General features: G+C 32.3%; 5 protein-coding genes across 7 annotated transcripts in view; 2 read left to right on the forward strand and 3 right to left on the reverse strand.

The window, feature by feature from the left end:
* LOC108473734 (tubulin beta-5 chain) overlaps positions 1–22,193 on the forward strand; it is a 98,402-nt gene that overhangs the window by 34,211 nt on the left and 41,998 nt on the right. The window lies entirely within an intron of this gene.
* LOC108470771 (uncharacterized) lies at positions 2,650–9,067 on the forward strand. Of its 2 annotated transcripts, XM_017772219.2 has the most exons (13): positions 2,650–2,889; positions 2,992–3,032; positions 3,107–3,182; positions 3,292–3,370; positions 3,699–3,785; positions 3,906–4,054; positions 4,316–4,372; positions 5,347–5,506; positions 5,978–6,197; positions 7,297–7,386; positions 7,699–7,830; positions 7,951–8,002; positions 8,411–9,067. In XM_017772219.2, the coding sequence occupies exons 1-13, from the start codon at positions 2,833–2,835 to the stop codon at positions 8,561–8,563; spliced, it is 1,353 nt and encodes a 450-aa protein (XP_017627708.1). In that variant the 5' UTR covers positions 2,650–2,832; the 3' UTR covers positions 8,564–9,067. The 2 variants fall into 2 exon arrangements, with proteins under 2 accessions (XP_017627708.1, XP_017627709.1); XM_017772220.2 differs by lacking the exon at positions 4,316–4,372.
* On the reverse strand, positions 10,025–12,075 carry LOC108471079 (transcription factor MYBC1). The gene is made up of 2 exons (XM_017772657.2): positions 11,968–12,075; positions 10,025–11,865 (listed from the first exon to the last, which is right to left on the reverse strand). The coding sequence occupies exon 2, from the start codon at positions 11,747–11,749 to the stop codon at positions 10,874–10,876; it is 876 nt and encodes a 291-aa protein (XP_017628146.1). The 5' UTR covers positions 11,750–11,865; positions 11,968–12,075; the 3' UTR covers positions 10,025–10,873.
* Positions 14,986–19,001, reverse strand: LOC108473409 (uncharacterized). Its single transcript, XM_017774948.2, has 4 exons — positions 18,494–19,001; positions 17,013–17,631; positions 16,059–16,344; positions 14,986–15,267 (listed from the first exon to the last, which is right to left on the reverse strand). The coding sequence occupies exons 1-4, from the start codon at positions 18,618–18,620 to the stop codon at positions 15,214–15,216; spliced, it is 1,086 nt and encodes a 361-aa protein (XP_017630437.1). The 5' UTR covers positions 18,621–19,001; the 3' UTR covers positions 14,986–15,213.
* On the reverse strand, positions 19,937–22,145 carry LOC108473408 (G2/mitotic-specific cyclin S13-7-like). Its single transcript, XM_017774947.2, has 5 exons — positions 21,999–22,145; positions 21,565–21,779; positions 21,167–21,472; positions 20,953–21,081; positions 19,937–20,856 (listed from the first exon to the last, which is right to left on the reverse strand). The coding sequence occupies exons 1-5, from the start codon at positions 22,033–22,035 to the stop codon at positions 20,116–20,118; spliced, it is 1,428 nt and encodes a 475-aa protein (XP_017630436.1). The 5' UTR covers positions 22,036–22,145; the 3' UTR covers positions 19,937–20,115.

A 22,193-nucleotide genomic window follows, 5' to 3' on the forward strand; every position in this document is an offset into this window, starting at 1 on the left:
ACATAATATGGTCCTTTGCTTTTACAATTGCATTAATTAGTCCAAATAATTTACATACTTATATGTGATAGTTATCTTATTATTTTACTATCATATCCTTTGTATGTTTGACAAGTGTTTAAGAATGAAAAATGTTATTTGTAGTTGAAAGGTTAAAGATGATTTTTTAACTATTTATAAACATATTGGTGAAAAAAATACTATGAACATGGCAAAGTAGCATGACATTGTATTTTTTTATAGATTATGTAATAATTGCCAAGTTTCAATTTTGGTCCCTATACTACCGCTTAAAATTAATATTTAATCTTTATACTTTAACTTCTTGACATTTTTTTGTACCTCAACTTTTTCAAATGTCAATGATTAGTCCAGATGCTTTATTTTGATTAAAACAATGATGTAATTTTTAAGAGTCCTTAACACCATTATAATTTTCTATTAAATTCACCTCCATTGCAATGTTTTTTTTGTTAAATGGTTATCATGTGAATATTTTAAAAAAAAAGAAGAATTAAAATGTCACTCTAGCGAATTTAATTGAAAATTTAATGGTGTTAACAATTGAGTTGAATTTTAATTTGAAAAATAGAGGAGCTAAATTCTTAAAAATAAAAGTATGAAGATTAAATTCTAATTGCACAAAGAGTATAATGACTTGAAGTATATTTTAATTTTCAAATTTTATTCTATAATTTAGTTAAAAAATAATTAATCTAACACGAAGCGTGATAAAAATTCATACTAATTATTTTATAAAATATAATTTAATTTAAATTAAATCATTCAATTCAATAATTATAATTATAATGATAATTTCATTCAAATTGTTAATACACCATTTTCTAATTAAATTTTATTTAAATATACTATTTTTTTTGGATAAAGTATAAAAATATCATTAAATTATTTTATTTTATTTTAGTTATTCAACTATATTTTTTATTAAAATAATCAAAATAAAATAAAATCAATAATTTAATGAATATTTTTGTATTTAATTTTTTCAAGCGGGTTCGTGTCAAAGGTTAGCTTCAAACTAAAAGCCTAATAAACATAATTTTCTCTTATATTTTCCTATTTATTTAAAAAATGTTTTTTAGGTGAAAGAAATATATAAATCCAAACCTGAGATGAAGTTTTTGGAATAGATAGCAACTTTTAGGCTTTTTTTTTTCTTTTAAGTAACCTAAATTTTTTAATTAATTGTGAAAATATTTAATTTGAAAATTATGTATGTAAATGATCTGATTTATGTAGTGTTTGTTGGTACTGCTTGACACACCGATGGCACCAACTTCCCATCATCGGCCAATGATTGCATTTAAAAAAACAGTATTTTAAAGGTGCCGCACGATAAATTGGCATGTGGCACCAGATTGAAACATGATAATATAAAATGTTCAAAGACCTGATGAAGCAATTACCCTTTTTAGATTGATTGAAAAAAAAGTATTGCGACACCAAATTAAATTAGAGGTGTTAATCTTTTAAAGGTATTATTTTAAAGGTATTTGTTAAATTTTTTTATTATTTTAGAGGCATTTGCTTGGTAAGTTGCATCTATCTTAGTGTTATTTAAGTTACATATTTTTAAAATTTATTTTTAATTTGTTGGAAAATATTTATTTTGATGTTTTTAGTATTTTTAATGTATTATATATATTTAAAAATAATATAAAAAATTAATATGGGTGGGTCGGGCCGGGACGGGCCCAGATTTTAGTATTTTTATCCGGGTCGGGTTTGGGCAAAAATTTTAAGCCTTTTTTTTGGGCCCGGCCTAGCCAGAGCCCAATAAATGAGCATGATTTTTAGTTGAGCCCAACCCAAACCCGCCCATGAACACCTCTAAATTAAATGCTTTTCAACTTTTAGTCTGTTTGCATATTAGGTCTGCCCCTTTTGAAATTAAATATAAATAGCCTTTAAAAATATAATAATAACAAAAATAAACTTTTCTCTCTTTTTGTTTTAAATAATAAACTTAAAAACTATATAAAATTATTATTTAAATCACCCAAATATATCCCTCAAAAAATTTCCTCAAGTTTGTATATTTAAAGATTAAATTTTGTTATTTGTCCCTTTACTTTGCAAAAATTATATATTTAGTTTTATAATTTAATTTGATAAATTTTAGTCATTAAACCTTTTGAATTATTCAAATTTAATATTTTTCAAAATTTTAAATTTTAGTCTTGACCCTAAACCATAGCAATTAAAACATGTTTGGTTAAATTCAATTAATAGTCATGTACTACGCGTACAGTTGTAGATTTTGTCTATATTTTCCAATCGGAACATTCTAAGTCTCTATATATTTTTGAATTTCGAAATTTTAGTCTTGACGTAAATGACAGTCATTAATCCATTAACTGGATTTTGAATATGTAAAAATAATAAGTTGACATGACATTACACGTATGATAATATTTTTGGTCCATCAGATTTTGGAAATAATAAAACTTAATGATTTTAACAAATATTGTTTGGGAAGGAGTAAAATTTTAAAATTTTAAAAGTAAAGGGACTAAAATGTTAAATTAATGTATAGAGATTAAATCCAGAACTGTTTCAAAGTACAGGGACTAGTAGAGGTATTTAACCTATATTCAATAGTGATATATACAGATGGGCACCGACCCGGTCTTTTCCACTTATAAAAACCCGACTCGCACCCGCCCACCTGATCTTATTATTTCTGAGAATTAAAAACTCGGAAAGAGTCGGGTTTTTAATCGCCGTCTCTAAAACAGGCACACGCAGGCAACGGCTGCAGCAACTATTATCTCTGTCAGACATAACAGAAAACACCTGGGGTGCAAAAATATGGAAGACCATTTTCGCAATGAAAATCCAGTACCTCATGTCCTTCTCCACGAACAAGTACCTGTCTCTCCTCCCCCTTTCTCTTTCTATCTTTTAATACTCCTTTTTTTCAAGTATTATGCTAATCTCTATATCATTTGCTAATGTTGGTGTTGCTAGGAAATCGCCACCCAGAAAATTATCCAGGCTCAGAGCCAGAGGTATTTGGTTTGGGATTCCCATTTTGTTTTTCTCTGTTTTCATCAATCTTTTGATTAAGCTAATTAATTTTCAGAGAGGCAGCGGCCGGACCTCCCTGCAAGGATGGTACGGACCTTTTCTTGGAACGGCCTGATCCCAATGCTTTGAAAGTGGGTAATTTCATTTGTTTTCGTGTTTGCTCTCTTTTTTGATTATCTGTATAATCCTTTTTAGTCATAGTATTTCATTGTTTTTTGGGTAATATGTATGTTCATACAGGAGCATCTACTGAAAATGGCTTCAGAGCATCGTGCCGAACTAGCTTCTAAGCGTGGCAAGCCTAACCCTCCTGAACAAGGTCATATTTCATAATAACCCTTTTTTCTTTATCTTCAAGTTCATGTGATTGTGTGTGAAGATAGAATTTTACTGCCCTACCAGCTAAAAGAGGAGTTTTTTTTCACCAAATGAAAGAAAATTATTGGGGAAAAAAAGCAACCCTTTGTTTGTATTGAAGTTGGAAGGTTTAGGACCATGTGCTTTTTGGGTGTTCAGTAGAACACGTGGAAAAAATGTTCTTGATTGACTTTAGTTTGATTAGTAAATTACTTTGTTTATTTACTTTTTCATTTTGAAAGAAAGAAAAGAAATTGCTGATTGAGGTTTATTTTCTACTTTGGATTTAGGTAACATAGACATTGGAAATGGGTATGGTGTACCAGGTGGAGGTGCTTATAGCTATGGTACTCCAGGTTCTAATATTGCTACACCAGGTTAGATTTACCATGAATGGACTCTCAAGACGTTGCTTGATTATTTGCAAAACCAAGTTGATATCTTTTTTTACATAAAAAAAGGAGCTAGTTGGGATTTCACGTCTTCTTATGTTTCAGGAAATTTGGGACATGTAAATAATGATACAAGTGAGAAAAATTCTGAGGCTGCATCTAAGGACTTGCCTGAGTACCTTAAGCAAAAGTTGAAAGCTAGGGGAATTCTAAAAGATGGTTCAACAAAACATGACCTATCAAGAACCGATAAGGCAAGTTTATGTTTTACATCCTTATGTCCCATTGTCCCTCATTTTTTATCTGTCCTTGTTTAATCATCATAGGTTGTGTTGAAATAAAAAGCACAGCTTCAGGACTTCATTATTTGATCTTTTCTGGAAATTTACCTATTCTAATTTGCCAATATTCTTTTCTGAAACTTTCTGTGACCTTCTTAATATGTAGACAAAATATGAGCACCATTTAGTTGCTAATAACTTTGCAACAACTTGCTTTTTCATTTTTTATTTCAGAATTTGGAGACTGATGCACCCCAGCTTATGGAAACTGCAAAGTTGCCTCCTGGATGGGTGTGTATCAATGGCCAGCTTTGTGCTTTTGCATTTAATCTGGTTTCTGTATGTTTTAATGCTTATTGGAATCTTTGTTTTTAAAAATTTAGATGGACCGAGGTTTAAGTCCTTAACATGTGATTAGGCATTGAGTTTATGGTTGCTTCAGTTTTATGTGGTTGTTCTATTAAATCTTTATGATGTCAAGTTTAAAAGGCTTGAAACCTTTATTGGAAATGATGGGAAAAGAACATATAGTTATTTGTAGGGTGGAGTAATAAGCTTCTATATTGAACTTGTATATGGGTTAACATGATTTTCGATTTCTCACCTTAAAAATATTAAATTCTTAAACTTTCTCTAGATAAGGATATCATAACAGTATGCAACTAAACTTTTCAATCAGTTCATATCTTCACTATCCCATCAACTAAGTTTTATCTTGTTCCGGTTGAACTAGAAGAATTGGAAATGTGAGAGCTGCTAGAATATGAACCCATAGGGGAAGTGAATTCAACCACATCAAAATGATGGAAACTTTCAAAAATTAAAGATGTTTGTTTTGGGAGTTTGTTGGAATTGGCAAAAAATTTCAGATTTTACTTTTGGGTCAATAAAATAGTTCGTACAGAATGGAAGGAAAATAAGGAAAGGGTTCCATTCAGTTTTTTGTGCTACAATGTTTAAGCATTTTTATTGTAATTATTATGGGTTTGGAATTGTACTATCTTGAACTCCAAACATATGAAGAATGCTACTTCTTTGCTAGAATTCTTTTCATGTGAGCTCTCTGCAATATGAATTAATTACTACTGAGGTTTCCTTTATTTTTGGTGTTCTATTTACAAATGGGTGTAACCTTATGCCAGAGAAAGAGAAGGGAAAAATGAAAACTTTCTTAACTGGATGTCAATTTTTTTATCTTATTTCTAGAAGATGTTTTTTCCTGCTTTCTGTTGCGACAATGTTGACTTCTATTAGTTCCTCTGTAGGTGGAAGCAAAAGATCCCTCCTCTGGTGCTTCATATTATTATAATGAAAGTAAAGGAAAGAGTCAGTGGGAAAGACCTGTAGAAACATCTTCGAGTACTCATTTCCCATTCGCTACAAGACACGTGGAAGATTGGGTGGAAGCAGTAGATGAAACAACAGGTATGCTGTATAAAGAAATTTGTATGATTTGTCTCATTTTGTTTTTATCACAATTTTTATTTTCTTTTTGAATGAATCATACGGATTATGAATTTGGAAATACATGAAACTAACTATAGGAAAATGACGTCATATCTTTTGGGGTAAAGCTGCAGATGTTAGAAAGAATGAAGTCTCACATTGCGTTTGGAAATATTGTTTCTATATTTTTTATTATTTCTTATTGGAGCTAAAAGTTTTTGTTGACCAAAAATCTGAAAGGCTCTAACAATTAAAAGGGTATGGTTGCTAATGCAGATGGAATTTTAGCACATCATATTATTCAGAAGATGCTTAAAAGATGGATTACTAAGTTGGTTGGTTTAGATGTAGAAACATCTAACAAAGTTTTTGTGTGTGCATGCATGCATCTTTTGACTCAGACAGAATTAAGGGTTTTTTTTGTTCCTTCTTTCTTTTGTAAATAAACAGGGCGCAAATATTATTACAATACAAAGACCAATATATCTCAATGGGAGTGCCCTGATGTATTAAAGCCGTTTGCATCACAGCATCCTGGAAGCATGGTTTCTGAAAGTACTGTTAATGAGAATTCGACTGTGTGGTCATCAAACTTGGACAAATGCTTTGGTTGTGGGGGTTGGGGAGTTAGCCTGGTGCAAGCTTGGGGTTACTGCAATCATTGCACACGGTATGTAATGTCTCCATATGCAGATTTTGCTTTATTATTATGGTGAATAGGCATGTTTTACCATCATTTTTAATGGTTCTAAAAGCAGAACATATTGACCTATTGACGTTAATTCACATGCTAAATTTTTCCTTAAAATTTGTAAGATCATCAAGATATTTTATATTCTATCGTTGTGGTATTAAACGATAGATCAAGTTTAAGTTGTTATTGTAGCATAAAATTATTTTATTAACATATTAAAGAACATAATTCCCTGATGATTGAATTGTGTGTGTTATTGTTAAAAAAAAAAAGAATAAATCATATATGTTAAAATTCATAAAATGACATGAAAATTTGTGGGTTGCATGCCAAGGTGCCACTGGTTCATTGAATTCTTTTTTATTTATTTTTATTTATCATAATATGATTTATGGAAAATGTGATGAGAAATGGGTGCATTTAAGATGCTGTTAGGAAACTCTTTCTTTTCTCCATTTTTTGATCTTGCCAGATCAGGGAATGAATAAAATGACATGGAGAACATCTAAAATTTTCATATCAACATAATGTTATCTTTTTTTAAAAAGGATATTGAGACTTGTGAGCATAGAATGTTCTTAACTTGGAGTGCTCTTAACTTCATCTCAAAGAGTAGTGCAGACACGAACACATACAACTTGTATCTACATACAAGTTTACATTTATTTATCTATACTTATCTATATCTATACTATTTATTATTAAGTGCCTGACTGAGTTTGGTGTCACTTGACTTGGTGACACCAACTCAGTATTGAAGTACATAAAAACCAAACTAGAATATTCAATACATATTATTAAAGTTATATTAGCAATTTAACTTTTCATTTAAATAACGTTAGTTTCCTTAATTATCCACTCCTATATTTGCTCCCATTTTCAACCCTTTATACCAAGTTATTTTACTTTTTTCATTATTTTAATTATCTTATTTCTTCATTTTTTTTTTCTTTTTTAATATATACTTTTTTTTCACTCACGGAGTGACTGTATGTAGGACTAGATTTTCATTATTATTCTGCATTTAGGAAAGCTAATTGAAACTGACAGTAGTGACAACTTGTATGGAACGCAGAGTTCTCAATCTGCCACAGGCCCAGAGTTTGCCAGCGACTTTGGATTACCAGCAGCATAATAGCAATGAGAATAAGGCTTCTAAGCCAAGGTACATACTCTAACTTTGTGCTTCTAGTTAGTTTAACTAACTCTAATTTGTTTATATCTGCGACTACTCTGTGATTATGAGGGTCATCTGGCCATGCACGTATTTCTCTTTAGAATTCGTGTGTTGTCTAGGTTTTGGAAAAAAATTGGTCCAGTATGAAGTTCTAGCATTTTGTGGAAACCTAAAACCTGTTATAGGAGTACCATTAATTGCATAATGAGACTTTATATAAATATGGAATTTTCAATTGTCAAGAACAGAAAGACTGATTTACACATTGGTATAACGGTGCTAAGGTGTTGGCCTTTGCAGATCCGGAGGGAGACCGCCTTCAGGAAAAGGAAACAGAAAAGACTTCGGGAAAAGGAAGCATTCCTACAACGATGATGATGAGCTGGACCCAATGGATCCAAGCTCATACTCCGATGCTCCTCGTGGTGGTTGGTATGTTGCCATTAATAGCTTTCCTATTGTCATGCCATCATGTTTAATACTAAGTCCGCAAACTCGAAAGACGGCATCCTTTAAAGTCTACTGATATCATCTGACATTGGCTTTTTACAGGATTGTTGGGCTGAAAGGAGTACAGCCACGAGCAGCTGATACCACTGCCACGGTACAATATTCTTATTCGAATCCAAGCTATATATATTTGGTTAAAATATGCCATAAGTCCCTGTACTTTAAAGAAAATTGGAATTTAGTTCTTGTACTTTTATTTCTAGGAATTTAGTCCCTCTACTTTTTTATATTTCAAAATTTAACAAAAAATATGACGTAACTTGAATTTAATAAAAAAGAATTAACTATCTTAATGGTTGGACTTGAATTTTGAAATATGAAAATTAAAGGGATTAAATTCCTGAAAATAAAAGTACAGGCCAAATTTGTGAAGAGTACAGGGACTTATGGCATGTTTTAACCTATATATTTCTGTATACTAAGAATTATATTACATTCATTGCCCCATCTGTCTTGTGAAAGACCTCACGTTTCAACTGCTGCTTATTTCTGTGAACTTTAGGGTCCTTTGTTTCAACAACGTCCATATCCATCACCTGGAGCTGTATTACGGAAGAACGCAGAAATAGCTTCACAAACAAAGAAATCAAGCTCACATTGGACACCCGTATCAAAGAAAGGGGATGGGAGTGATGGCCTTGGTGATGCAGACTAATATTATGACTACAAAAATGGAGCAAATTTCATCTTTACTATGCTCGTTTTAGACCGGTGATCAAAGTGAATTTCGATGTAGTCTCAGCTGTTTATACACACGGTGAAGATTCGAATCTTGCCAGTTTAAGCAGTCTTGCACATGCATTCAGCTATTTCTCCCATGATGCAAGGCATCAAAAAAATGATTTGATTATTAGCTACTAAAATCTATGAACCGTACATCCACTTGTATTGTATGGTAATTTAGGGTTGAACTTGGTCCTACTACTTTTAGCAGGTCATGGTCATCAAATATTTCAGTAGAGGCCATAACATTAGATGATTGAAGAGAATAGGGATGTACAGAAAATTTGACCTAAAAATTTCTTGTTGCTATTGTCGGATGACGGTTCACAAAGTTAAAAGAGTAGTTGGTTTCCTTTTAATGTGGAAATTTGAGGGGATTTTATCTTGCATTTGGATTGGTTGGATATATATATAGTTATTTAAGTTGGGCTTTAAATATGAGTTTTAAATTTTATATATGTATATACGTTTAATAAAATTTTAAACATAAATCAATATAAGATTTTTTGATATCTGTATTTAATTTTAATGTGTAATAAATCATATAATAGAAATAAAAACATTATAAATTCAAAAACAAGTTGAATTTAGAACTTAGACTTTGATTATTAAAAAGTTTAAAGTTATATTTTCTTTTTTCATTATCTGTATTTAATTTTAATGTGTAATAAATCATAAAATAGAAATAAAACATTATAAATTCAAAAACAAGTTGAATTTAGAACTTAGACTTTGATTATTAAAAAGTTTAAAGTTATATTTTCTTTTTTCATTTTTTTGTACATATTATATATTGGAGAAAGAGTTGAAACTATTGTTTTTTTGTGCAGTTAATGAATCAAATATTTATCCAAATATATTTTCGGTTTTATTATTTTATTCATATCTTTATTAATCAAATATTTGTCCAAATATATTTTTCGGCTTTATTATTTCATTCATGTCTTTTATAATATCGATTCTTTTGATTTAGACACAATTTGATCATTATACCTGTATTCATATATGTTTTTTATATGACTTTGAAAAGATAATCATTATTATTAGTATAAATTTATTTTAATACTATAATGCCTAATATAGTTAAACACATTTATATTTTAGCAAGGGCACAACTTAATAAAAATGGCTTATGTACTCTCAACCACAAACATGTTGCTCACTTTTGATTAGAATTTCATTAGCTGCCTTCATATTTTAGAAGTTCTATATTTTCATCCACAAATCACTGACAATGAAACTGAATATCATATGTTTCAACAATAAATTCTACGTCATGATTCTTCGAACATAAACGTTCTTTTCAGTATCCTACTTCACATTGCAGAATTTATGTCATTCAACAACACCATTAAAGTTACACATGCTTAGAAAATTGCAGAAAATATATAGCTTATGTTCATGGAGGGATTAACATTAGAAAATAAGAAAACAAAACAAGTGTTCTATGGAGTCCCACAATGTACAATTTACCTCTACATTACACTGAACTACGAAGAAATAGGGACTGTGAGCATTATTTCGGACTTGTCAATTCCGACTAGAGTTCAAACTTGACCTAATATATATTGATAATCAAAAGCTTAATTCACAATGACCTTGAACTGTACTTTTTTTTCCACTTTGGTATCTAAGCTTTTTTTTGGTCCCGTTGTGATACATGAACCATCATTTTCGTCCCATTTTACCTCAAAAATTACCAGTGTCTAATAAGAATGTGTTGTTGTCACATTCTCATTGGCTACTTTTATGTTGGGGTAAATTGAAACTAGAATGATAGTTCAAGTATCAAAGAGAGACAAAAAAAGGGTTTAGGTACTAGAGTGAGAAAAATGAGTGCAATATAGGACTAAATCATGACTTAAGGCATAATAAAAAGTCAACAATCCGACCCTGAATAACCCGGATAACCCAGACTTAAAACAATCCAAAGCCGACCCAATAAACGACTTGAATTTAAACCCTAGTTAACCCGACACAAAACCAACCCGATCAGCCCAATAAGTATATTTTCGTCTTCCAAGCTCAAAACTTAGTTACTTTTGCCTCAAAATCACCTTTTATGGCTGAAGAGAACTTCTTAGACAAGCAAACACCTAAATGTAAGTAAACATGAGCTGATTTCCCAAATATCCATGCATCAAAGACCCTATATATGATGAAAAACATAAACAAAAGGACTAATCACATAAAAGAAGAAAAGTTTCAATGACACTCAATAATTAGTTAATTTTTTTTTGAATCAGTCATCCCTTGGTGGAAATAAAGTTAATACCTTCATTCCACCATTGCCATTAGCAGATTCCAAATCTTCAACATAATTATTTGGTACTTGATTGTGTGAGGGTGTACCTCCCATTCTATGGATTGATGGTGGTGGTTGCTTGGCTAAGAAGGGATGCTCAAATTGACCATTTGGTGATGACCCAAAATGCCCTATCTGCTTATGATACTGAGTTAGCAAATGTGGATGCCCGACTGCGGCCGCCGCCGCTAGCTGGTGTTGCTGTTGTTGGTAATGATGGTGTTGTAGTCCTGGAACTGATACGAATGGGGAGAAAGGCTCTGAGCTACCTTTACTAGGATGAAGGAAGTGAGGAGGAACGGGTGAACTGGCAAACAAATGGTCAGTCGCCGGATCAGACGCAGCACCGCCGTTTGCACCGCCACCGCCGGATAACCCTTGCATTCTCTTCAAATAGAGACGATATTTCTGTAAATGACTAGCGACGTTTTCTCTGGTCAACCCATCAACACTCATCAACTGCATTATGGTCTTTGGGACGGCGTTTTTGATCCCTAAATGAGCCACGGCGTCAACGAATCGCTTGTGGAGCTGCGGGGTCCAGACGAGCCTAGGCCGTTTGAGTGTTCGCGCCGGCTCGTCACCGCCCGCTCCGGATCCCAAGTCCCCGGAATCACCGGCGAATTCGGCCGGGGGAGGCGGCGGCGGAGGCGGCGGGTGTTTCCGTTGACGGTGGTTTGGATTCGGGATGTCGAAAGCAAGGGCAAGGTGGGGGGTAATTAGGGTTTGTGAAAGAGGCATAAGCTCCTCCGGCGACGGCAGCTCTTCTTCCCATTTTCCAAACAAATTGGAGGAATCCTCAATTTCTCTCATAATTATTACTTATATTATTCACAAATTAAACAGTAACTATAACAATTAATTACAATTAAAAAAACAACAAATCGAAACCCTAAATTTTGGGGGGAGGGGGAACTGAATCTGCTCCACTGTAACAACCAAAATATTATGGAATTAATAAAAAAAAGCACGATTAACATAATTAATCAAAACAATTATTGAAGAAAAACAAGGCAATTAATAGAACTTACAGAGCACAGATGAAAATCCAAAGAGAAAGGTGGATCTTGTTTTTTTTTCCCTTCTTTCTTAAAGCTTTTTAGTTGCTTATGTATGTATGTATGCACATGTCCACCATTGTTATTGCCATTGAGGAAAAAAAGGTTAAATTCTGGTTTTAGTCCATTTACTATGCTTGATTTTGAGATATAGTCATCGTAGTTTAATTTGGTATAAACTTGTTTTTCGAAGTTACAAATAAAATTATAGTTACAAGTATAAATAATACATATTCAAATAATTATGACCGGGTTAACAAACCTAAATAATATCAAAATAAGACACACATATAATATAGCAGAACTCAAATCTGGGACATTAAAGGTCTTCAGAACCCTAAACTTATAAGAGTTTTTCAGAGGTAAAGTCAAGAATTTAGTATTAGAGGGGTCAAAATAAAATTTTAAAAGCTTAGGGAGGTAAAAGTAAAGAAATTGTTAAAAAAAACTTAAATTGAATACTTTAAATTAAAATAAACTAAAATTATATGACTTAATTAACGGGCAAGGCCATTGCATACCCCTTCTAATTACGCTCATAAAGTTTTTTATAAAAAAAATTCAATTTCTAATCTGTCATTTAAAAATATTTAAGTTAATATTTTAACAAAATTTATTATTTAATAAAATAAAATCAAGGCTTAATATCTTCTTTGACCCTTGTACTATAACTAGATTATTACTTTGGTACTTGAACTATTCTTTTATCAGTTTAGTCCTTTTACTTTATTCTTGTTCAATTTAGTCCATTTACTTTCATTCTATATAGCTTGTTATCCCAACCCAAATTTCAATTAAAAATTTAGACCAATCAATCACACCGTACCCATACCAAGTGCCAATAAAAGTAAAAATTAAAAATCACTTAAAAATAAAAAATAGAAAAAATCCCAAAAAAATATTAAAACTTAGATTTATTAAAAAAACTAAAAGAATCACAATCTAATTTTGAAATTATAAATAAATATTTTTAAATTTATAAATATGAGAAACTTCAAAAAAATCATTTGCTTGGAATTTTAGGTTCTTTGAAATGTTTTTAGAATTTTATGGTTTTTTTTGAAATTTTAGGGTTTTCTTGCATTTTTTATACTTTTAAGAAATTTTGAGTTTTTTAGTAAAAAATACCATAAATTGCTTAAATTTTTTCTTAAAATTCTAAATTTTGTGTTAAAAAATATAATTCCACACAAACAAAATTCTAAAATTTTATGAAAATTTTAAGTTATGACACTTATAATTTTAAAAATAGATCATAATTTTTAGTTTTTAATTTTATAATTTTCCTAGTTTAAAGATTTTATTGAATTTTTGAATTTTGAATGACTTTTAGTTTTTTATATTTTTAAAAATTTAAGTGAAATTTTATCGTTTTCTTGACACATGGCAGCGTGTCATTTGTGTTTTGAATTTTTTATTGGAATTTTGAGTTGGGATAACAGGATTGTAGAATGAAAAATAGGGGCCAAACTAATACAAAAACTAAAGTACAATAGTAAAATTGATAATAAAAAAATAGTACAAGTATTAAAGTGACAATTTAGCTATAGTACAATAGCCTAAGATTACATTATGCTAAATATTTAAAAATTTTAATTACAAGGACCAAATCATAATTTAACCTAAAATTTGTCTTCTTTGGGATTTGTGTTGCATAAATAAGTTGACAACGAATCATTGGATGAACCAATCGCAGCCTACACATAAATTAAAAAAGTTTGGACTAGATTGGATCCTAAACCATAATCACAATCATATTATTAATTAATTTAATTTAATATAATTTAGTTCTAATTTAATTCATTCAGCCAACCTGTTTTGACTTAGATGGATAATGAGTGAGATCTTGATCTTTTTAATTATTATTTTAAATTTCTTTTAAGATGGTAAGCTCTTTTAACATTATTTTATTCGTAATACGTTAAAAGGATTGTCGCAGTCCATACACATGTTCAGTTTTTATTGATTAATAAATAGATGTGTGAATAATGAGATTGTTCTGTTAAATGAGTTAATCATAAGGTTTCGGCTTGAGAAATTTAAAGATTTTATATTCGAGTTTCATTCTATGTAAATAATCATGTTCTATTCTTATTGAAGTCACACCACGGTGCCAATAACGTCTTAATTTAGGCTTTCTTTGGATGGTTGATAAAATTGAATTCACGAAGCTAAAAATAATTATAATAATAAAATTAAATATTGTAGTGATGAGATTAAAATTAGTGATAAAATGTATGTTTAAAGTCAAACACAAGAGATGAGAATTAAAAATAACTATTAAAATTTTTAAATTATTTTATTTTATAAAATCTTTAAAAATGTGTAAAATTGTAATATTATTTAATAAAAAACACAAATACATGTGATATTATTTAAGGGCATTTGATTGGAAAAAAGGGTCCAAAAGTATTGCAATTGTAGTGCATGTTCTTTTAACGAATTACTTTTGCCCAGATATATTGTGTTCATAATATAATTGTGATTATAATTCAATAATTATACTCTGTATGTAAACCTTAACCAAATTTATTTTAATCTAAATTCAAATTTATTTTTCAATTTTGAAGTTCATTTTATTTATATTTAGGAACAAAATTTATTACAATTTGTTCAGAATTGCTGATCTTTCAGATATAATATAATTAGCAATACATTCAATATAAATGTATCTAATATACATTCTCATGTAAGTAACATATCGATACGTATCAATACCAAAACAATTATTCGATACGGTACAGACACACGTGTTTAAACAAAGGAGGCAAGGCACAAAAGATTAAACCGAAAATCGAACAAGTTAGGTAAAAAATAAAACCAGTTAAATCTTTTAATTCTCGATTCAACCGATTGAACCAACCAATTCAACCATTAAAAATACAAAAATGGAGGAACATTTGGTTCCCAATTCAACCTTTGGACTAACGATTGAACCGGCCGGATCTTTAATCATCGAGGGAAGGGCAATGAATATATTTCCTCAGCAAGTTTTAATAAAAGAAAAAGTATATAACTAAGTTTTCAAACAACATTAAAGTTTTCAAACATCATTGTTACAGTCTCCTTACCTACCAATATGATCCATCAAAAATTAGAAACCAAGGAATGAATGGTCTAACCAAATGTCTTTCTTAAACAATGACCCTAGCAATTCACCCACACTAAGCCCTAACAGATTTTGATAATTTTTTGCAGAATTACAAATCTTACCGTTTTTTAACCATTCATTGAATAATCGTAGCTCAGAGGTGGTTGGTGGACAAACGGAGCCTGCAATCAGAAAAACAGACACACACATGCACAATTCAACCAAGTCATTAAGTGTAAACAATGATATAACCATTGAAACACTGGGGGAAGGAGTATATGAATATGCAGCAATGACTAAAAACTGAAATAACCGGACACAGGTATATGAATGGAAGCAGATACATATGGTTTCCTTTTATCTAACTCGACTGCGAAAATCATATTCACAAATCTTGACTACTAAATTAGTCGACCCTTTTTTTCAATGAAACATAGAGAGAAAAATTTTCCAAGGGAAACCCCTTGATTAAAAAGAAATCAGTATTGGCAATACTTACTAATAAATTATGAGTGAAAGTACCTAACAGGTCCCTATAAGGTCCCTCTATTATAGGAACCTGATAAAATTAGTCCCACTATTAAATGAATCAATTTAGTCCTTGTACGACTAAATAGAATCAAATAAGACTAAGTTTTAATAGAGTTAACATTTACTGGTTAAAAAATGACATGATTTTTTTTTTCATTTGTAGATAAGGTCCCTATAACAGAGGGCTTGCCAGGTACTTTCACCAACTATTATATGTATAAAGTAGATAAGAATGTTGAAGACAAAGACTATAAAACCAATGTACCAATGGGATTTCACGTGACCTTCAGCCAAAGTGCTGACAAATTGGCAAAGAGAAGCAGAGACAACACCATTGTTATGCAAGGGACAACACATCTAATACTTACTGAGGTAAAACTATAAGCATAACTCATTAACCATAATCCCGGAATACTACATAAGATAAGAAACAGTGGCCTACCTGAAATACAGCATGCATAAACTGATCATATGAATGGGAATACATCATATTAGCACTTGGCCACTGCATATAAGCACCATCCCTAGAAGTTGGATTCAATCCCAGCTCACAAAATGGACTCACAGCTGGCCTCGAAGGAACACCATAACCGAGGGGAGCTTGTGTAGTTGCAATCTGACCCAACTGAGGAAAAGCAGAATCATACTGCATGAATGGAAGCTGAATCTTCTGCATATTGTAAGGAGCCACACCGACACTCTGGTTACATGGAATGCTTCTGACGTACCTATATCAGTTCAGAAAAAGTTTGTTTAGATTTAAGTATACCCCAAACCAAATTATACTCCCTATTTCATGCCACCCATTATCATTCTTATTCCGTTACTAAAGTAGCATGTATTTTATCACTATGATCCTCACTGCGTAAAATTACCACGGAAACCCCTTATTAGGTGTTTATTGCATTTTTCCCCCTCTACTAAAAAAAATAGGCAAATTAGTCCCTGTATACTAGATCAAAGAGCAAACTAGTCATTTCTATTAAAAAATTCATCTATTTCTATTGTTAAAAACTAGCATGGTTAATAGAATAACCAAATAGTGGCATGTCGTTTGCCATGTGTACCTCATGCTGACTTTCAGGAACCAGTTAAAAATGGATGGAATTTTTAACAAATGACCAATTTGCTTTGATCTAATGTATAGGGACTAATTTTCCCATTTTTTAGTAGAGAGGGCATAATGCAATCTGACTCCTAGTACAAAGGTCTCTATGGTTCTTTTATCTCATTATTACTACTTTCACATTTGCAGCTTTACCTAGATTCTGTTTTCATGAGAAAATAGGGATAGGAGCATTGATTAAAGAATTTGTACACGCACTACATGACAGAAAAAGTGAACAGCCACCTGCCTAGTTTCAAATGCCTAAAGTAAAAGGAGTATTAATCCTACCTTTGATAATTCCTGTCATAATCCGGGTCAGTACGATCCTTCTCTCTGTCTCTGAAAATGGCTACTCGAGATGTACCATCTCTGACAGTCATATTTTTATCTGGATCAACCATGGAGCTCCGGTAATTTTCAAACTCATCTCTGATAAGAGATTCATTTTTTCCATCAACAGAGTTCTGAGGTGAAGAATCGTCAGAATCAGGAGTACTAGGGCTACTGAAAATACGTGCCCGTGCTCTGTCATACTCTTCCTTCCTCTCTTCAACACTTCTCACAGGACTTCTTTTGATGCCGATTTGATTAGCCTCATTTAGAGATCCATTATTTGGCCTGGGCTTAATAGCAATTTTAACCCGCTCTGGTTTATCATTTTCCGAGTTTTTGGCTGGAATTTCAGACAAACAAACAGCAGGCCATTTGATTTCCCCTGCTTTCTTCGCCACGATTCTGTTTCCTAGGCCATCTAAACCATTATCATAAACCATAGTTACCAGCCCATAATGTTGAGCAACACGATGTGCAGCAAGCCGAAGATAAGAAGTGGGAAAATGTTGGAACTCAAATTGCTGCTGCTCTGAATTTTGCACAAACCTCTGGATATCAAGTTCCATTCGCAAGACTAACTCCCAAAACAAGAACAAAAAAGAGAGAAAGACAGTAAATCTACCATGAGAAAAGAAAGAGGACAAACTATAGAACGATTAAATATGACCATGAACACCACTATAAAAGAAGTATATAACATAATACTCTAAAGAAAGCCTAAAACTCTCAAATTGAAAGTTCCCTGGGCCTTGAAATCCGAATCATGTAGTTTGCTCACTAGGGGAAAAAATGGTAAATACCAAAACAAGATGCCAAACACACACAACCAATATAAGGATTCCAGCACCTAGTGTGCGCCGTGCACCCATGATAACATGGCAGTATTTTATCAAACATCTGAGCATTCATTAACGTTAAGTAGGCTTTTTTCTTGCTAAAACCTACACCATGAAACTAAAAAACGAAAATCGAAACAGGATAAAAGCTCCATTATTACAATTACATAAGATTTCACCCAAAGAAATTATTTCAGAAACCAATTAATAAAATTTAAAAAAAAAAGTACTCACTTTGAGACAGATATGCTATGTTATGCATTAAGCTATCATAGTTAAACAAAAATTAGCAACAAATCTAATAAGTTCTTCTCCCCCTCAATTTCTCAACACCCACTTGAGAAAGTCAATGAAAAGAAAAATCCCAGATCTGATATTAATCTCTTCTGTTAAACAAATCCCTAACCTAATTAACCCCCAAGCAAACCAAATCCAATCTAGACCCATTCACATCATAGACCATAAAATCGAAACAAAAAAAATCAAAATCCTACGTATAACGAGATCTATGAAGTAAAATCGCAAATATATACAAAAATTAAAATCGATTGAAGATGCAAAATTGAGATAATTAACACGAAAAGGGGAAAAATAGGTTACTGGTGAGACGATGACGAGGATTTTGAAGAGCCTCAACCAAGAAAGGGTCGACAGCTAACTCTTTGTCGTTAACAGCTCCGGACACGGCGGCTATCGTCGTCGTCGTCGTTGTTGAAGTCAAATCCATGGGAATATTGTTGGGGTTTTTTTGCCTCTCAAAAAATAAAAGTAAAAAAAAAAATTATCCTCTCTTCTCTTCTCTCCTCTGTTTCTTCTTATTCTTCTTTTTAGCAGATTCTTCTTCTTGTTGATGAGATTATCAATGAAAAATCAATCAATCAAGAAGAAGAGATAATACCCTTTTTTTTTCGTTTGCCCCCAAAAGCATCTAAGAGAAAATAAGAAGACAGGGAGAGAAGGAGAGAATCTGAAAGGTGATTTTGGTCGTACGGAAACGACTTTCTCTCGAAAGAGGAAAAAGAGGAAGAGATAAGCGGCAATATCTATCGATTTTTATACCCTAAAAATCTAAATTTAATTCAACCCCCTCCTCCCCCAAAATTCCCCAATTTGACAACTGAGAGACAAAAGGAGCAATCTTTTTTGGGTAAAACTATCTTTCTAATCCTTCTTAATTTTAATATTGAGCAAATTGGTATTACTTAAAAAAACTAGAGCAAATTAGTTCATGTCAATTTTGAAAGTGAATAACTAAAGACAATTAATTACAACATTGATATTTACATTAATTATGCTTAATGTTGATTGGTATAATAACAAATTTAGCCTTTAATTTTTTATATTTTATGTAAATGTTGATGAAAAGTGAAAATTATTGAATTTTGACAAAAATAATAAAATATGTAAATACTGATAGCTAAATTTATTAATATATCAGTAAAAATATGTACAATTAACTAAAACATTAACATTGTAATTAATTGTCCTTAATTACTCACTTTTAAATTTGACAATGATTAAATTACTTTAATTTTTAGAGGGACTAATTTTCTCAATATCAAAATTGAGAATGTTGCACGTGTTGCATAAGATTTTAAAAATAGTATAACTTAAAGAATTTACTTAGCTCAGAGATGGAAATTAAAAAATTAGACATGTAAAAGGATTAAAAATTAGACCAAGATTATGATAGCTGGCTGGCCACAGCAAAGTTGTGAAATGGGCTCGGACCCATACAAAGTGGGTCAAATTAGGTTTCTGTCTTTAGGGAATGCAACCAAGCCCTTTTTTTATATTTTTTATATTTTGATTTTGTTATCCAAATTTAATTTTATTTAAATATTTTTGCTATGTTCATGTTAATTTTTTCAAGATCATAATACATGTATTTTCGTGGATCAATGCTGCAATGGGAGAATTTAACCTAAAACAAATATGTATTTTCATGGATCAATAATATCGAATTACCCCAAAACAAATTCATGGTTGTTCAAATGAATCCCCTCTTAATGGCATCAAATAAATGCTGCAATGGGAGAAGAATTACCCCAAAACAAATATGTATTTCATGGATCAATATTTTTGAAATACCCCAACACAAATTCATTGTTGTTCAAATGAATCCCTCATATCAATGCTGCAATGGGAGAATACAGCAAAGCAAATTCAAACTCCTAATAAAAACCTAAACATCAATATGTTTTTTTTCTTTTTTGTTCTTCCTAAGCTGAAGAAACAACACCGGATAATAGATTCTGGCATGCCGGAATCAACGCGACCGCTCCACGTAGCGAACTCGAGTACTTCCTATACACAACTTGAAGCCTACTATCAATAGCCTTTGAATGGAAACAAGCCAGCAACTTAGCACATTCCATCAGCTGCTGTTCGTTATACCCGGTGTGGAACTTGAGGGTGTCTGTCCAAGCTGGTGTCTTCTTCAAGGTGCACCGTGCGGCATACACAGCCGAAGCAGCCACCATCGACGGACAATACCTAATGGTCTCGTAATGCATTATCCCCAACTCAGCTAAGAAATACACCATGTTTTCCATCTTCGGGTCAGGGATCGATGCTTTGATGAACCGTGCTAAGAACACGTAATGTGTAGGCACCGTTAAAGTCCATTCCAATCGTCCCAATATCGTTTTCTCCATTATGAGGATCTGTTCATGTGTGTAAGCCCTGTCTGCAATGCATACAAGATCGTTGACCTCAGGTGGCCAAATTTCTTCATATTTGGTAGCAATAAGCATAGCACTCATGCCTAAAAGTTGTAGTTCTCTCCTCGGGACGACTTTCACTGAAAGGAAGCGATCGATCAAGTTGATCGTAAGATAAAGAGCTTCGGCTGAAAGCTCGAATTTTTGATGAACATCAATTAGCCAATCAATGAGAATAGCTCTCATTTTCTCATTGATATCAGTTTGCAAGTGCATATAATCATTTGGCATGCTCTCATGCTGCAAATTTTAACAACATTTTCATTAGTTTCAACACGAATCATTGCAAAATACACAAAATCGATGAAAAATTTGTAGCCTTTTTAATTTCCTAACCTCAGCTGATTTATAGAACTTGTAGATTTCATCAACATATTCAACACCAGCCAAATGATTATCAGTATCTGCTCCATCAATATCAACAATGTGTTCCTTTGGCTTTTTAGCTATTCCATGAGCAGCTGCCTGGTGGGATTTCAAAAAGGTTCTTAAGATCGAATACGATAAACCCTAAAACCCAAAACCCCGAGATTGATTTGTTGTTTTTTACCTTGCTTCTTGCAGTAAGGGCTGAAGAAAAAGTATGTTTTTTCTTGGGTGAACCCTCTTTTTGAGTTACTTTCTTATTGTTGTTAATCACTTCAGCCTTGTCTTTCTTCTCCTTTTTCTCCTTCACTTCCACAATTTCTTCGACATCGGGGCTGATTTCGATCACTTCCACCGACGGGGCGGCGGGTTTGGCGGTCGGTTTCTTTTGAACAGCCTTTGGTGGTGCAGCAGCAGGAGCAGCAACACTTCTTTTAGGCGGCACGGGCACGGCGGCCGGAGCTTTTTCCACATTAACACATACGTTTTTCTGAATTTAAAAAACAAACCCAGAAATCAAATTAGTAATTCTAAAAGAAAGATTACAGAGATCTGATATAAATTATATAAATATTATTAAACCTTGTTGTTCTCAGCCACGGCGGCGGCTTGTGCATTGGCGAGTAACTGTGCGCAAAAGGACCTAGTGAGGGGACGATGAGTCTGAATCTGAGCCGGTTTACCATCGGCCACTGCTCTTACGTTCACCACATTCCCGATATCCCCCAACGCACGGCGACTCTTTCCATCTCCGGCCGCCACGTTTTTCTTCGTCTGCTTGTGAACTACGGCCTCGCCTGCAAAGAAAAAAATTACCATTTCCTTAAAGGATCCGATAAATCCAAAAGAACCCATTTCTTTTTTGAGCCAAAACATTCAAGATAACCCATGAAATCGAAATCATTTCACAAAAATCAAAAGAAGAAGAAGAAGAAAATCCCAACATAAAATCAACGAAAAAAAACGAAACAAGTTTTTAAAAAAAAGCATAAACAAGAAGATAATGATGAAAATACCTCTGGGTTGTTGAGGAACAATAGGTCTTGAAGCCATTTTGGTGGTATTTTCACACTCTCTGTTCTTCTCTTTTGCTTTTCGCTGTATTTTGTTTAGGGATTTTGAGGGAATATGAGGGACATGGGGGAAGATTGCTTTCCTTTTTGAAGCTAATGTGGCCCAACGGTCATATTGAACTTTTCGAATTTTCACCG

Source organism: Gossypium arboreum, chromosome 11, assembly GCF_025698485.1.
Source record: "Gossypium arboreum isolate Shixiya-1 chromosome 11, ASM2569848v2, whole genome shotgun sequence".
In the NCBI taxonomy this organism is placed as follows: domain Eukaryota; kingdom Viridiplantae; phylum Streptophyta; class Magnoliopsida; order Malvales; family Malvaceae; genus Gossypium; species Gossypium arboreum.